Below are 14,892 nucleotides of genomic sequence, written 5' to 3'. Positions count from 1 at the left end.
AGCTTAAATCCGAATTGTCGGTCTCCGAGTTAGTGTTATCAAACCCATAAACATTGTTCACCAAATCATACCCAAAATTTTCCCACAACCACATGTTTTGATAATCTCAGTTTTTTTCTTACTTCTCATACATCAAAACATTCACCCTAAACTCTCTATTTATACTAAAATCATCTCAAATGTAGCCATTGAAACTAGTCACACTGACATGACGAGTTTCCCTAGTTTCTTTAAAAAAAATTCGACCGTTGGCTAACGGTCCACCCAACGGGGCAAAAATTTTCAAAATTCCCCATTAGAAGTCGTCACGCCTTTGCCCATTAAAAATATTATTTTATAACAATCTGTTTTCTTTATTACCATAAAAATATAATTTTTTATTGGGACTCGTCATGCCTGCGTGACGAGTTCCAAAGATATATTAAATATATTTGGCCCGCGAGACCCACGGCCCAATTACCATTAAAAAATAATATTCCCTGTAACTCGTCATGTCGGCGTGACGACTTCTAGGTCCACTGTAGAAAATGACGTAGTTTCCAAAATAAAAAGCAAGTTGTTGTATCACATTTTGTTCAATTTTAATCATCCAACTATTTTTTAAAATTATATCTAACATTAGGTCTCGCCTTGACTAATCCAAACCGATCCGCGTCATACAGATGGCTTTGGTGAGTGAGTCTCCCAATTTTTTGCAACACAAAGACTCGAACTTAAGACATTGCTTAAACAATATCAAGTTGTTTACCATTTGAACCAACTCCTATTGGTGTCAAATAACTTTTTTGATTTATACAAAATATAAGAATTAATTTCAAATATCAAATTAAAATGATATAATTATTATTTGAGTTAAAATTAAAGTTTCAAAATTTAAAATTATAAAAATTTCAAATATCAAATTAAAATGCTAAAATTAAATCGATCTCATCTATTATATACAAATTAATAGAAGAATTTGACTAAAATAATAAATATATAAATATGATAAAAGAATTATTACTATTCCTTAAGACGTAGAGTTCGATCACCATAAAAATTAGAAGTATGAGTGTTCAATTTCAAATAATTAAGAATTATTTTTAAACAAATATAATTTATATTTACCCTAAATTAATAAAAAAATTACAAAAAAAAAACAGTATTTAGCCGAAGAAGAAAGAAATTATTGTCGATATTTTTGAAATGAAAATATTAAAAAATTTAAAATATAATTTAAGGACTAATTGCTGAATTAAGCCTTCTGTAATCCATTTGATGGTCAGGATGTTTAGCAGTATGTTTATTGCCTAACAAGACAATTTAGGGGGCGTCTTTGCAAATTTGTTAACAAAAAATACTAGAGTTTAGGGTTTCTCAGTTTCTCATGAAAATTTAAAAAAAATGATAGTAAAGATTGTCACTCCCAATCAAATGATCAATCTCTCATAATACTTCTAGGTCTGAAGATTCCTTTTCCCCACCTTAATTCTTCATCTTTATTTTCTTTGTCAACTTCCTTTTCCGGGAGAGACACATTTCCAGGTACTGCCTAACTCTATTCACTTCCTTTCATGAAATTTGCATGAATTTGATCAAAAGCTAGTATCTTTCTTCTCTTTTTTCCATCTGGGTTTCTGTTTTTAGATTATTCTGAGTAATGGGTTTTCTTTCGTGTTGGTTATCATGTTCAATCCATGGAGTTTTATTGAGCACTTTGATGGCTTCTTTGCTGTTATGGATATGAGGAAAAGAAGATTATTATTATTTTGCTCAACTTCTTATTTTCTTACATTTTATGTGAGCACGGATGTTCATTTGTATGCACAATTACGTACAGAACAAATTTTGAGAGATATTTTAGGGCCTTTAGTCAATTCGAAAGCTGAGTTTATACCATTCATTTTGAGTTTACGTTTATTGTTTTGCATCATTGTTCCATGTAATTGGCTAGAATACGCGGTGATTGCATAACTTGATTAACAGTAATTTCTGTAAAAAGTTTGATAATTGTGTGTTTGTTTGTCAGAGTGCTCATTCGTTGATTATGCTTACTGAGTTGCTTCATATTGGCTGACTGAAAATTAGTTCATGTTGCTTGAAAACAAATAGGATATGCTGCATTACCTGCTCATAAAGTAATGCACTGTATGAAATATTACTGAGGTGTAGCATGGATGTCCACGTGATTGATTCGGAAGAGGGTATGAGCCATCCTGGAATGTCAGATAATGGGGATGCTGAACCTAGTGAAGGTGAATTAAATCATGTAAATAATTCTCTAGCTCATGACGAGAATGAGATTTCTGAGCCATATATCGGTATGGAATTCGATTCTGAAGGAGCTGCTAAAACTTACTATGATGAGTATTGTAGACATATGGGATTTAGCGCCAAAGTTGGCCAGCTTAGTCGTTCCAATACTGATGGGACAATAGTTGCTAGGGAGTTTGTCTGTGCTAGAGACAGCGTGAAAAGAAGGTCTGCTGACAGTTGTGACGCAATGCTTAGAATAGAGTTAAAGGGAGATGAGTGGGTTGTTACAAAATTTGTCAAGGAGCATAGACATTCCACAATGAGTCCAAACAAAGTGCATTACCTTTATCCCCGTAGGTACTTTGCTGGTGCTGCAAAGACCATGGTCGATGGTTACCAAGGGGTGGGAATCGTACCAAGTGGTGTGATGTATGTTTCTATTGATGGAAATCATGTCTCCGCAGACACAAATAATCGTGGTGTCAGGAGCACTCCTACAGCCGAAGCAAATCGCTCAGTTAAGAATATTGGGACACTGAATTATGCTGTTAGGCCTGTTACGAGAAAGAGAACCATGGGGAGGGATGCTCAAAATCTACTTGATTATTTCAAGAAGATGCAGGCTGAGAACCCTGGTTTCTTTTATGCAGTCCAGCTGGATGATGATAATCAAATGGGTAATATATTTTGGGCCGATGCAAGGTCAAGGACAGCCTACATGCATTTTGGTGATGCTGTGAAACTGGACATGAGTTACAGAGTAAATCAGTATAGGGTGCCATTTGCTCCATTTTCAGGGATCAACCATCACGGTCAGACAATTTTGTTTGGTTGTGCACTACTACTAGATGATTCTGAGGCTTCTTTTGTTTGGCTTTTTAAAACATTTCTTACAGCAATGAATGATCGTCAACCTGTTTCTTTAATCACTGATCAAGACGGAGCTGTGCAGACAGCAGTGTCACAGGTGTTTCCAGGTGTTCGACATTGTATTAATAAGTGGCATGTTTTAAGAGAAGGTCCGGAGAAGCTAGCTCATGTTTGTCATGTGCATCCAAATTTTCAGGTAGAACTGTATAATTGCATAAATTTGACTGAAACTATTGAGGAGTTTGAATTATCTTGGAGTTCCCTTCTTGAGAAGTATAATCTTAGTGCACATGATTGGCTTCAGTCAGTATATAGTGCTCGAGCTCAATGGGTCCCTGTCTATTTTCGAGATTCCTTTTTTGCTGCAATATCCCCTAGCCAAGGACTTGATGGCTCCTTTTTTGATGGTTATGTGAATCAACAGACCACAATACCTATGTTCTTTAGACAGTATGAACGAGCAATGGAGAATTGGTTTGAAAGGGAGATTGAGGCTGATTTTGACACGATTTGCACCACTCCTGTGTTGCGGACACCATCACCTATGGAGCAACAGGCAGCAGATCTATATACACGGAAAATATTCAAAAAATTTCAGGAAGAACTAGTTGAAACTTTTGTTTACACTGCTAATAGAATTGAAGGGAATGACATAATCAGCACATTTAGAGTTGCTAAGTTTGAGGACGTTAACAAAGCATTCATAGTTACATTAAACTACCCGGAAATGAGAGCTAATTGTAGTTGTCAAATGTTTGAGTATTCAGGCATCCTTTGTAGACATGTTTTGACAGTCTTCACTGTGACAAATGTACTTACATTACCGTCTCATTACATCTTGAAACGATGGACACGAAATGCTAAGTCTGGGGTTGGGATAGACGAACATGGTGGAGAATTGCACGGCCAAGTGTCCCTGACAGCACGGTATAATAGTTTGTGCAGGGAAGCAGTCAAATATGCTGAAGATGGGGCAATCGCTACTGAAACTTATAATGTTGCAATGGGTGCTCTTAAGGAAGGTGGGAAGAAGGTTTCTGTCGTAAAGAAAAGCGTTGCAAAAGTTGCACCTCCAGGTTCACATGCTATTGGTGCTGCTTATGGTGACAATAGGAGCTCAACTTCAGCTGCAGATACAGCCCCTTTGCTATGGCCACAGCAAGATGAAAGTACACGGCGATTCAATCTTAATGACACTGGTGCTCCAGCTCAATATGTCTCAGATTTGAATCTGCCACATATGGCTCCTGTTTCCCTCCATCGGGATGATAATCATTCTGATAACATGGTATGATAAGTAATTCTTTGTTTTGTCTTTGTTTCTTTTTATTGTCATTTCATTTATTCATTGGTCTTGTATTGAAGAAAATGATATTTACTTGATAAATTTATGGGTTGCTTTGATGTAGCCGGCTCTTCCTTGTTTGAAATCAATGACTTGGGTGATGGAGAATAAGAATTCAACACCTGGAAATAGAGTGGCAGTCATTATTTTAAAGGTATGTATGGTAAAATTCTAGTAGCCAGTGTAACAAATTAGTTGCATTAACCTATAAAAATTATAACCTTTAAATTAGTTGTTCAAGTACAGTAACCCTTTAAAACTGTTTCACTTACGTCTGCAATTGTGGAGTTGATAGATATTTTTAGTCATTACACTTTGTGTCGCATATTTTTAACTTATTCTAAACCCTTTTCTTATGCATATCTGATGTATAATCGATACAGTTGCAAGATTATGGCAAGAATCCATCTGCTGAAATGGAGGTCAAGTTTCAGCTCTCAAGGGTTACTTTAGAACCTATGATGAGGTCTATGGCTTATATTAGTGAACAGCTCTCCACCCCAGCGAACAGGGTTGCCGTCATCAATTTGAAGGTATGTTAAGCCATAATCAAGCCACACTCTTCCTAATGGTTACGATACTCGAGAAAATAAACCTATGCTACGATATTTTATATGGGGCTGACCTTTTGTTATCATATAATAAATTTTGATATGTTGTTTTATTGTGGAGTAATATGTTTGTAAGGAATTTCGATATTTTATATGGAATCGTGTTGAATCTAAATTTGCGATGCAGAAATGAATATATGATTCGAGTCATTTGACTCTTGCTTTAACACCATATCCCGTTCAGGGTTTCAAATAGCGGTAGCGCTGCCTTCCGATATACCCGCTACACCCGCAATAGTGCCCAATAGCGCCCGCTATGGCCACAATCGCGGTAAACACGAAATGAATGAAAACACGACCGCGACTTGGAACCCTGATCCTGTTAGACTTGAGCAAGGGTTTTTCTTTTAACCTCTAAGCACTTCGCTTCGCTTCCATCTTTTGCTTATTTTTCTTCTCTTTGATAATCTCTGTTCCAGCTTCAAGACTCTGAGACCTCTACCGGAGAGTCGGAGGTTAAATTCCAGGTGTCCAGGGATACATTAGGTGCAATGTTGAGATCAATGGCCTACATTCAAGAGCAGCTTTCAAATGCTGTAAGCACCATCTTCCATTGCTAATTGCAGTTTTCTGTAATTTAATATGCATACAAAAATGTTCATCATTATGGTACGAATAAATATAATTTTCTCGTAAGATCTCACCTTTGAAATTCACATACGCCTCTTGACGCATCATTTTACTGTTTTGTAGACCAAACCACAAGCAGAGCCATTATCGAAGAAGCAGAGGAGATAAAGGCGTCGACGTAGGGATAAAGTAGCATATCTCTGTGGATGGCATGCCAGCTATGGTATGGGATTGCTGTGGCCTGTATATTAATGGATCTCCCCCCCCCTCAACTGTGTAATTTTCCTCTCCTCTGTCCAAGTGCGTTGTGTAACATATATTTATATATTTATGTACATGTAAAAAGAATGTGAATTCAAACATAATGTTTAGTGTGGCTTACACATTTTGCTTAGTGAATTTAGCCATACCTGTAATGTTTAGGATCTCTTTTCTTTTTTCAAATAAAAAAACCCTATTTTTATGGTTTTGATCAATTTCGATGAAATCTCAATCATGAATTTGCCTTGGAAAGGACCACCCTGCTCTCTGCATTGCAAGCTATTTAACACCCATACAGTTTTTCTTTCAAAGTGATTGTCGAGAGGGATAGCTTAAACGCTATTTGCGTAATTCGTGATCATCAACCGAGAAGTAGGTCGTTAACTATCGTGGACCATATTTATGGTTTAATTAGTCGTCTTTGGGAGGTCCAATTCCAGCATGTTTTGCGACAAGGGAATAGTGTTGCTGACAGGTTAGCGAGAAGTGCAGGTCCTGATATCGTTGAAACTCAAATGCTTTGTTCTCCCCCTGCTGATATCATTAACGTGTTGCATGAGGATGTTGGTTGAAGCTTGGTGTTGAAATTGGTTTATTAGTGGGAAGCTGAATGTGCTTGGCTTTGTTTATTTGTTTTGTTTTGAATAGTTCTTGTTGAATTTGTGTTATTATCATGTGTACTATTTTCCTCCGACTATGCTTAGAAAGATTTTTAACGATGCATATGATAATAATCCCACTTTTCATTAGAAAATAAATAAAAAATCTTCGAATCGATTTTATATCGTTGTATTTCAAATGAGAATATTAATATATGTATTTCACGGCTGAAAGTACGTCATTTCAAATAAATTATCAAATATTTTTAACTTATTCATAATTTGATACGTATGATCTACTTAAATACAACATGAAATATACTAGTTGAAGGGTTGAGATATTAACTATTCAGATAATTACGAAAATGTGTAAAATTACTCTAGTTTTATATTTTGTATATGTGAATATTCCTATTATATATGAGTTAGTAAATATTATTTTCCATAATTTATCTATTTTATTAAGTGATTTTAATGGTTAAAAGAAGGATTGTTATCTTTAGAGGTTTTGAGTGTTCGAGCACGACATTTGTAAGGGTATTTGAGCGTTTATTTTCAAATAAGTGAGAATTTTTTAAACACATGTTACTTTGTAATAACTACAAACTAATAAAAAATTAAACTCAAAACATGTATATCAAATAGTTTCCCCTTTTATATGTACATAGAGAGAAATGGTCCACGTATACTGATATAAAATTAAGTGGATTTTACACACTTTCATAATTTTTTTCACAATTAATATTATAATAATCCAACTATTAGATTTATACATATAATTGTAGTTGCTATACATGTAAACTTTTAAATTAATCAATCCTCAAGTGGATCTTCAATCTTCATTTTTCTTTTCAAGTATAAAAATATTAATTTTAAAAATATAAATAAAGTAATAAAACCACTCTAAAAATTTTCATAAAATATAAAAAACCAATTAAAATTTCAAGAATTTAATATATTGTGTTTATATAATTTATACATTGTTCATCTTAAATTGGTCCAATGAAGTATTCTTCATGCGTCGGCCTGATCTACTCTTAATAACGGGCCTTAAAACTCAACCCAATAAGGAAGCTACTAAGAGCCCTAAACTCAGAATCAATGTACTCGTTAGTTTTAGGGTTTCATTGTTTTTGATGAACCATTTGTAGCTGCTTTTATATCTCCGCCGATTCCGACGACAATGGTTGCCGCCAAGAAGACCGTAAATCTCCATCTCCCATTTTTAATTTTGTTTAGTGTTCACACTTATTCTTAATTTTATGCAAAATGAGTTAATTAATGGGAATATTTTTGGTTTGGTATTTCACGAAATGCAGAAGAAGACCCATGAGAGCATTAACAACAGATTGGCTCTCGTTATGAAGAGTGGGAAATACACTTTAGGTTACAAAACTGTTCTTAAATCTCTCAGAAATTCCAAAGGTATTAATTATTATTTTTAAGTCTGCGTATTTGCCTTAGCATTGTTCAAGTTTTTTACAACTTTATAACATTGCTGAACTACCTGGTCGTTATTTGAGTATTCCTGGCACTTTTAGTACTTTGTTCTAATTGGGATTTTTATTTTATTGATTTTTTATTGCTTTGGATGGTGGATTGATGTTGGATGAACTTCCTTCTGGTTAAAATAGTGTTTAACTTGAACAAGGACATTACGGTTTTTTTTTTTTTGGTTTATTCGTGTGATATTGGATTTTACAATTAATGATATTTTTTTGTAGGTAAGTTGATTATCATTGCCAACAACTGCCCTCCTCTTAGGAAGTCAGAGATTGAATATTATGCCATGTTGTGCAAGGTTGGAGTTCACCACTACAATGGAAGTATGTACCTTGACCTGTATCATTGTTTTGCATATTGGATTTTTTTTTGCGTCACATCGAATTGAATCCATATCATGTTCAGTACACCGATTATCGATAAAATTAAATCATGCCTTTCCCTACCCCCTGTGTTTCTTTAGTTCAGCAGTAGGTCTTGCAGCAGAAGATATTGTGAAAAGCCCTATGTATTCGCATTTTCTTTTGTGGAACTAATATGTTAGTCAAAGTCCTTTAATGAATCGATAGTTATGGTCACGTCATTCTAGTTATGTGTAATTTGTGATATATTGGTTCATTTGAGTAATGGATTGCTTTAAGGATCACTCTCTTAAAAATGTGGTGGTTCTGTTTTTACAGACAATGTAGACTTGGGCACTGCCTGTGGCAAATATTTCAGAGTGTGCTGCCTCAGCATCATCGACCCCGGTATGTATAAAGGAGTCGATAACATATTGAATTTCCATACACTCTAGATATGTACTTCTGATTGTGGTAATATTTTGTGTTTCTTTTCACCTTTTCAGGTGATTCTGATATTATTAAGAGCATGCCCGGAGATCATTAAGCTACTGAGGATGATTGTCCTGATTTAGTTTATATCTTTCTGAACCTTTTTTTTATGGTCTATTCGGATCTTTGATGTGGAATGGTGTGATGGTATCGACTAGTGTTTTGTGAGTGAGTTTTTTATGTTAAGATCATCGTGGAATTTCGTTTCGATTTTGTCGGATCTATCTGGACATAAATCTGATGAGTTCTTATGTTGGTGAAGGCAATTTATTTCTTAGAACAGTACCATTAACCTCCATTTACAAGTTGTCGACAGCCATTTTCGTCCCATCCTTTTTATATTATTATTTATATTATTATTAATTAATAAATAATAAATTTTATTATAATAACTAATTACAAACAGAACTCGGAGGCCCAGATCAAAAGCCCAACACAGTCTAGACCCGACCCAGATGATCCAGTAGGATCCAAACTCGATTAGGGTTTTTAACATCTTCTCCAGTCGTCAACGCTATCAACCGTTGAATTTGGAGAGATCAAACGATCCAGATCTCTTCCAGCAGAAACTCTAGGATTCACCAACCCTAGGGAGCGTCGCCTCTAACTGCTCCGTCGCCATGTTCCCCAATCAGTCGTTTCCACGATGCCACTGCCCCACCAAAGCCTCCAAAAGACTCAAAGACGGCCGCACACCTCATCGAAGCTAAAGTGAGTCACCATCATAGATCTGGTGACTCACTAAAAATCCACCGAATAAACAGTATTTTGAAGCTTATAAAAGGCCTTTGAATCTGCAAAGGACAGAGAGCAAGCAGGAAGCAACCAAAAGAAAGCTACGAACAACTAGTAGTAGCTATTTAAAAGCAAGGAAACAAAAGGGAGAAGAAACATACTTTTGTTGAAGCTCAAAAGTCGTCGGAAATCATTTTACCGAAGGTAAAATCTTAGATCTAGGCTGATTGAAAGACTTTTAGGAAAAAAATGAGGGTAGTTTCGGGTTTAGGGTGTTTCGATCTATGATTTGGTGTATTTTTATTTTTTCCGATTGTGAATAGTGATCAGAATAGTGACCGGTCAGTGGTCGGAGCTCCCTCCAATGAGGGAATTTAGAGAGAAGAGAGAGATTCTCTCTCTTTAGAGAGAGAAGTAAAATAGAAAAAATGAAGCAAAATAACTTGAAATGACCATTTAAAGTCTATTTATACCCAAATCAAAATTACGTCGTTTTGGGGAGGGAGTGTTTTTGTAATTTCATTATGAGAAAACCCTTTATGTGGTCCCTTAAATTTGTAATAGTTTCAAATTGGTCACTAAAATCATGTTTTTGTGCCTTTTAATTTGGACTTCGCATTTTGTTTTATTTATATTTTAGTCTCTACTAGTATTTATATATATTTAGGGTAAATATTAGATTTAATCTCTTAGATTTTAATAATTTATAATTTAATTTGAATATTATTTAGGCATAAATTACACTGTTAATACCTATATTTTATTATATTTCGAATTAGGGCTATTAATTTATATATTTTTATAAATTAATATTATTTTTTAATTTATTTTATTTTGGTCATTGTTTAATTATAATTTTATTTTATTTTTATAATTGTATTTTTTTAAATACTTTTAATTTAGTACTTTAATTATTTTTCTTTATTTTATCTTTATTTAATTAATCTTAGACACGTTAAGATATATATATATATATATATGAAAAATTAGTAAGTATTATTTGATTAATTTTATAAATTAATTAAATAATAATATTTTTTTAAATATTAAGAAAGTATTGTCTTAAAATAACTAGATGTCTTATTCTAGTATTTTAAAAATAAATAAATATCTTGCTTATATAAAATATATATTTTCTTCATTTTTATTTAAATTATTTTTTAAGAAAAAATATCATATTCTCATTAATATTTATTTATTTATTTTTAAATATTAAAAAAGTGTTGTCTTAAAGTAACTTGATGTCCTATTTTGATATTTTAAAATAAATAAATATCATGTTTATAAAAACCTAAATTTATTTTAGTTTTAGTTATATGAAATATTGAATTATTATAATTTTCTATTAAATAAAATTATGCGGTTGAATATGGAATAATAGGATCATAAATTAAATTTATATTTGAATTCTTAGATTTTCACTACTAGAGACAATTATATAATCAATGGGTACCAATTTTGGGCGTTGTGGGGTGCTAATCCTTTCCCGAACGTAAACGACCACAAATCCCTTTTTATTACTAAAAAGAATGAATTTTTGGTTATACACAGACTGATTTATCTTTTAACAGATGTTTTCTTAAAAACTCTCTTAAAATGTGATTTTGAGGTATTCGACCTACCTAACTCAAAAAGGTCAATGCCGACTCTAAAACATTTTCTTAAAAAACCATTTATTTCATTCACATATTTTTCTGTCAAGGAAATTCGTGTACGGGCGAAAACTGGTTACGACACAAGGGTTTCCGAATATTCAAATAGGTTCTTAAATAATGTAGCTTTAGAGATATGAAGAAGCTGACGAGTAATTAGAGAACCTTGTTGGGGTGAACAATTTACTTGGTAAAATAGGATATTGTTTTAATTATTGACATTAAATTTTGTATAGATGAATCGTTGCAAACCATTAATAAACGCAAGTTGGAATAAAAATGTGACTAAAAAAATAGTTGAATCATGCAAATACTCTTATATATATATATTTATGATATTTTACATAATTATTGTTGAGTAATAGATTGAAAGATAGAGTAGAAATTGTTCGTAACCAAATCTGAGATTTAATGTTAAATCAAAATTAAGATGAAGATTTTTACATATATATCATAGACGTAAGCTATACTATATTTTTAGGTCACTTTTAAGTATATTTAGATATATTACTGAGGTTATAGTAAGAGCTTAATAAGTATTTTTTTTTCTTTTAAAGATGGATCAAATGTGTAATGTTATATGTAACTTTATTGTTATAAATTTTTGTTCAGAAAATTTGGTCATATTTAATTTTATAAATTACTAATGTTATTTTATCATAACATTATTTTACGTTTATGTATTCTATGCATAAATAGCTATATTAATTAATATGAAAAAATTAATGTATTTGTTTTTAAAAATACGTATATCGAATGAAAATTAAAATTTTATGTATATAATTGATTTATGTTTTTAATAGTTAAGGTGATTATAAGATAATATGTTTGAACTTGGATCCTTTAAAATAAATACTATTATTTTTACAATGAGGTCATTCAATACATTTATAAATTATTTTTTATGAAAGTTTATATACAAGTTTAATAAATAAATATTTTATGGAGGCAAGTATTGCAATTTAATAATAAAATTTGCCACTTTATCACTTAAGACCACATGAAATCATTAGTGTGGAGAGGTCCAATCGAGACAAATATAAATACAACAAATTGAAAACCTTCCCGCCATTTAAACCCTAACTCCCGTGGTTTTCCCGGTAAATCTCTGTATTTCCCATTTCATTCCTCCGGAACACCAATCTGATCATGGCGTTGCTAAGCTGGAAGCACCACACACTCATTCAATCGCTGCTAGAACGCGGCCCTCTTACGGAGGAGGAGTTCCACTCAATTTTCACTGCCATCACCGACCAAAACCCAGGTTCTCTTCTTCTTCCTTTTTTTTTCAAAAGGAAAAACTAAAATCTTCCCGATACTTATCTCGAAGGAAAAAAAATTGTGTCCTCTTTTAGGTACCATCCAAGAAAATTCAATGATTATCTTCTCAAGATAAACAGGGAACTTTCGTGTGTTCAATTGGATTTAAGGGCGTGTAGAGATCCATATGATGGTCGAGTTTATTATGGAGTTGTTAATAATGTTTCCGACGATCAATCGAAGTTTGGAACCAAATATTCTGTCCCACAAATTGCTTTCTTTAAGGCTATTGTAAATCAAGTTTCCCCTTTTTTTTTTCAATTGATATTGAACACGGGAAATTTCTTTATGCTTTGAAAAATATTAATTCTTTTATTCAGATTCACGAGTTTGATTAATATTATTATACATTGTCTTGAAAATCTTCCTTTTTGGTTGTCAATCTAGGTTGAAGCCATAGCACAGGATGTTACAGCCGAGGGCTGCATCTGCAACATGGATGTTCTCAATATTAAATTGGAGAGCCAGGTTTTACCATTTTCTATCTAACTTATATGTGTACCGTTTTTTATGGATTTACATTTTTTTCTTAACGCAGATTCATTTAAGCTTGAATATATATCTCAAAAGTACATATACTGCGGATTGAATTCATAACTATTGATGATCGATCAGAGCTTGTTTACTGTTTGATTTTATTCTGTATCTATAGATGTTGGATCAGAGTTTTACTATTTGAATATATTTAGATGGAAAGCCAGGAATATATGTTGGGTCTGCTGGAATAAAAGAGGGCAAATTATAAATTTTCCTGCCTGGCCAAAATAGTTTTGTACCTTTTTCTCGAGTATGAGTACACTAAAACCCCAGTGTGTTTGGATCCTTTGGCTTCTCCCCTGTCTATGTTGGTTGTTAAGATTTTGACATTTCCCAGAGTGTGTATGTTGAATGTTTAACTGATTATTGAGTCAAACAAGTATGATATCTCTCAGTTTGCTACTCTTTTGTTGATTGAAAGTATGCTTGGCCTGTGAACTGTTTGCTAAGATAGAATGATGGTTTATGTTAATAAGTTTCCATATCGAAACATGAAAAACCTTCTTGCTTTTTTTCTAGGTTCTAAACATTTCTGGGTTGCAATCACAGGATAGTTCACTTGGCATCCCTGCTGCGTTCAGGAACTTCACAATGTCCCAGAAGGAAAAAACTCTTGATCAACTTGTGAAAGACAAGTGGCTTTGTTACACTGAAGATGATAATATTGGAATCGGTATTAGGTCCATTCTCGATCTGCGTGGTTGGTTCAATAATGCCGGTGTTCCTTCATGTGAAGTTTGCAATGAAGCTGGATTGAAGGTTCTTTTCAGTGTTCTGGATGCTGTCTTTACTCTTTTTGGCCTGATTAATATCAGTTATTTATCAGTTTCCCAGTTTGGTTACTTCTACAATTGCATTTTTTTTCTTCTAATGTCCTGACAAACATAACTTGTAGAGTGTTGATATATTGATGGTTTGATGGTATAGTGATTGCTTTTATATACATATTAATACTCCATTTATCTTTGGCAGGCCAAGTTGTGCCCAAACGAAGGTTGTACAGTTCGAATCCATGAGTACTGCCTAAAAATATATTTTCTCAGAAAGTACGGTTTTTTTTCCGCATTTTCTTCCTCATCTCCTATCATCAATACTTTTTATGTTAGTTCACAGGTTTAGCTTGATAAATTGCAGGGTGTCGTAGTTTGCCCGAGTTGTGGTACTCAGTGGCAGTACAAGCCACCCAAGGCAGAACCCATAGAACACAAGGAAGAAGAAACTGAGCCCATGCCAAGCCAGCCATCTTCCAGGCCCTCCCAGAGTCAATCATCTCTAAGATCCAAGAGAAAGAGGCAAAGGCTAAGCCAAAAGGATGATGAAAATACTGTGGGATGTAGTTCTCAGGCTGATACGAAAAGGGTAACTAGGAGCTCTGCACATCCAAGGTGAAATGATTTATGTAGATGAGGGGACTTAATTGTGATTACTTTATATTTTTGTAGAAAATGAACTAGTGTTCATAATTAAAAGGCAATGTCCACCAAATATGGTACCTTATCTCATCACCAAGCTCAGTTTCTCAGTAGTGAGTGATGTCTCGACTTGAATGATCAAGTTCTTAGTAGTTTTTACCTTACTAGCGAATGAGGGTCTTACACCCTGTAATTAGATTTCGACCAGTAGCTGTTTTGTTTTTTGTAATTTCAACCGAATCTATTGTCAAGCAAGTTTGGAACTTGATAGCAGGTACTCACGATCCTCATGCTTCTTCTAAGACGTAATATTGTGATATCATAAAGAGAAACAAAATGTCAAATATTGAACCAAACCAATTTGTGAGAATTATCAAGCTTCCATGGATGTTTATAATATGTAATGTAC

The 14,892-nt window shown here is 33.4% G+C and overlaps 3 protein-coding genes across 4 annotated transcripts; all 3 read left to right on the top strand.

Annotated features, from left to right (window-relative positions):
• Positions 1-1,373: 1,373 nt before the first annotated feature.
• LOC120174923 (protein FAR1-RELATED SEQUENCE 3-like) lies at positions 1,374-5,816 on the top strand. 2 transcript variants are annotated; one of them, XM_039181650.1, is made up of 6 exons: positions 1,374-1,524; positions 2,092-4,393; positions 4,515-4,604; positions 4,834-4,983; positions 5,481-5,597; positions 5,755-5,816. In XM_039181650.1, the coding sequence occupies exons 2-6, from the start codon at positions 2,153-2,155 to the stop codon at positions 5,797-5,799; spliced, it is 2,643 nt and encodes an 880-aa protein (XP_039037581.1). In that variant the 5' UTR covers positions 1,374-1,524; positions 2,092-2,152; the 3' UTR covers positions 5,800-5,816. The 2 variants fall into 2 exon arrangements, with proteins under 2 accessions (XP_039037581.1, XP_039037580.1); XM_039181649.1 differs by having other exon boundaries at positions 2,009-4,393.
• A 1,788-nt stretch (positions 5,817-7,604) lies between these two features.
• On the top strand, positions 7,605-9,026 carry LOC120174936 (60S ribosomal protein L30-like). The gene is made up of 5 exons (XM_039181660.1): positions 7,605-7,695; positions 7,811-7,916; positions 8,216-8,317; positions 8,675-8,743; positions 8,842-9,026. The coding sequence occupies exons 1-5, from the start codon at positions 7,675-7,677 to the stop codon at positions 8,880-8,882; spliced, it is 339 nt and encodes a 112-aa protein (XP_039037591.1). The 5' UTR covers positions 7,605-7,674; the 3' UTR covers positions 8,883-9,026.
• Positions 9,027-12,363: 3,337 nt separating this feature from the next.
• LOC120174960 (non-structural maintenance of chromosomes element 1 homolog) lies at positions 12,364-14,476 on the top strand. Its single transcript, XM_039181684.1, has 6 exons — positions 12,364-12,482; positions 12,573-12,765; positions 12,922-13,002; positions 13,591-13,830; positions 14,044-14,116; positions 14,204-14,476. The coding sequence occupies exons 1-6, from the start codon at positions 12,364-12,366 to the stop codon at positions 14,458-14,460; spliced, it is 963 nt and encodes a 320-aa protein (XP_039037615.1). The 3' UTR covers positions 14,461-14,476.
• The last annotated feature ends 416 nt before the right edge of the window (positions 14,477-14,892 follow it).

The sequence above is a fragment of the Hibiscus syriacus genome, unplaced genomic scaffold, assembly GCF_006381635.1.
Source record: "Hibiscus syriacus cultivar Baekdansim isolate YM2019G1 unplaced genomic scaffold, ASM638163v2 tig00112131_pilon, whole genome shotgun sequence".
Classification (NCBI taxonomy): Eukaryota; Viridiplantae; Streptophyta; class Magnoliopsida; order Malvales; family Malvaceae; genus Hibiscus; species Hibiscus syriacus.
The sequence above is the reverse complement of the archived record's forward strand: the minus strand, read 5'-3'. Positions and strand labels throughout refer to the sequence as shown.

Excerpts from the sequence above, each read along its gene's own strand:
- LOC120174936 (XM_039181660.1), top strand. The coding sequence starts at position 7,675 with ATGGTTGCCGCCAAGAAGACC. Across the intron at positions 7,696-7,810 it reads TGGTTGCCGCCAAGAAGACC|AAGAAGACCCATGAGAGCAT; the intron begins GTAAATCTCCAT and ends CACGAAATGCAG. Across the intron at positions 8,744-8,841 it reads CCTCAGCATCATCGACCCCG|GTGATTCTGATATTATTAAG; the intron begins GTATGTATAAAG and ends TCACCTTTTCAG.
- LOC120174923 (XM_039181650.1), top strand. The coding sequence starts at position 2,153 with ATGGATGTCCACGTGATTGATTCGGAAGAGGGTATGAGCCATCCTGGA. Across the intron at positions 4,984-5,480 it reads TTGCCGTCATCAATTTGAAG|CTTCAAGACTCTGAGACCTC; the intron begins GTATGTTAAGCC and ends TCTCTGTTCCAG. Across the intron at positions 5,598-5,754 it reads AAGAGCAGCTTTCAAATGCT|ACCAAACCACAAGCAGAGCC; the intron begins GTAAGCACCATC and ends ACTGTTTTGTAG.
- LOC120174960 (XM_039181684.1), top strand. The coding sequence starts at position 12,364 with ATGGCGTTGCTAAGCTGGAAGCACCACACACTCATTCAATCGCTGCTA. Across the intron at positions 12,766-12,921 it reads TTGCTTTCTTTAAGGCTATT|GTTGAAGCCATAGCACAGGA; the intron begins GTAAATCAAGTT and ends TTGTCAATCTAG. Across the intron at positions 13,003-13,590 it reads ATATTAAATTGGAGAGCCAG|GTTCTAAACATTTCTGGGTT; the intron begins GTTTTACCATTT and ends CTTTTTTTCTAG.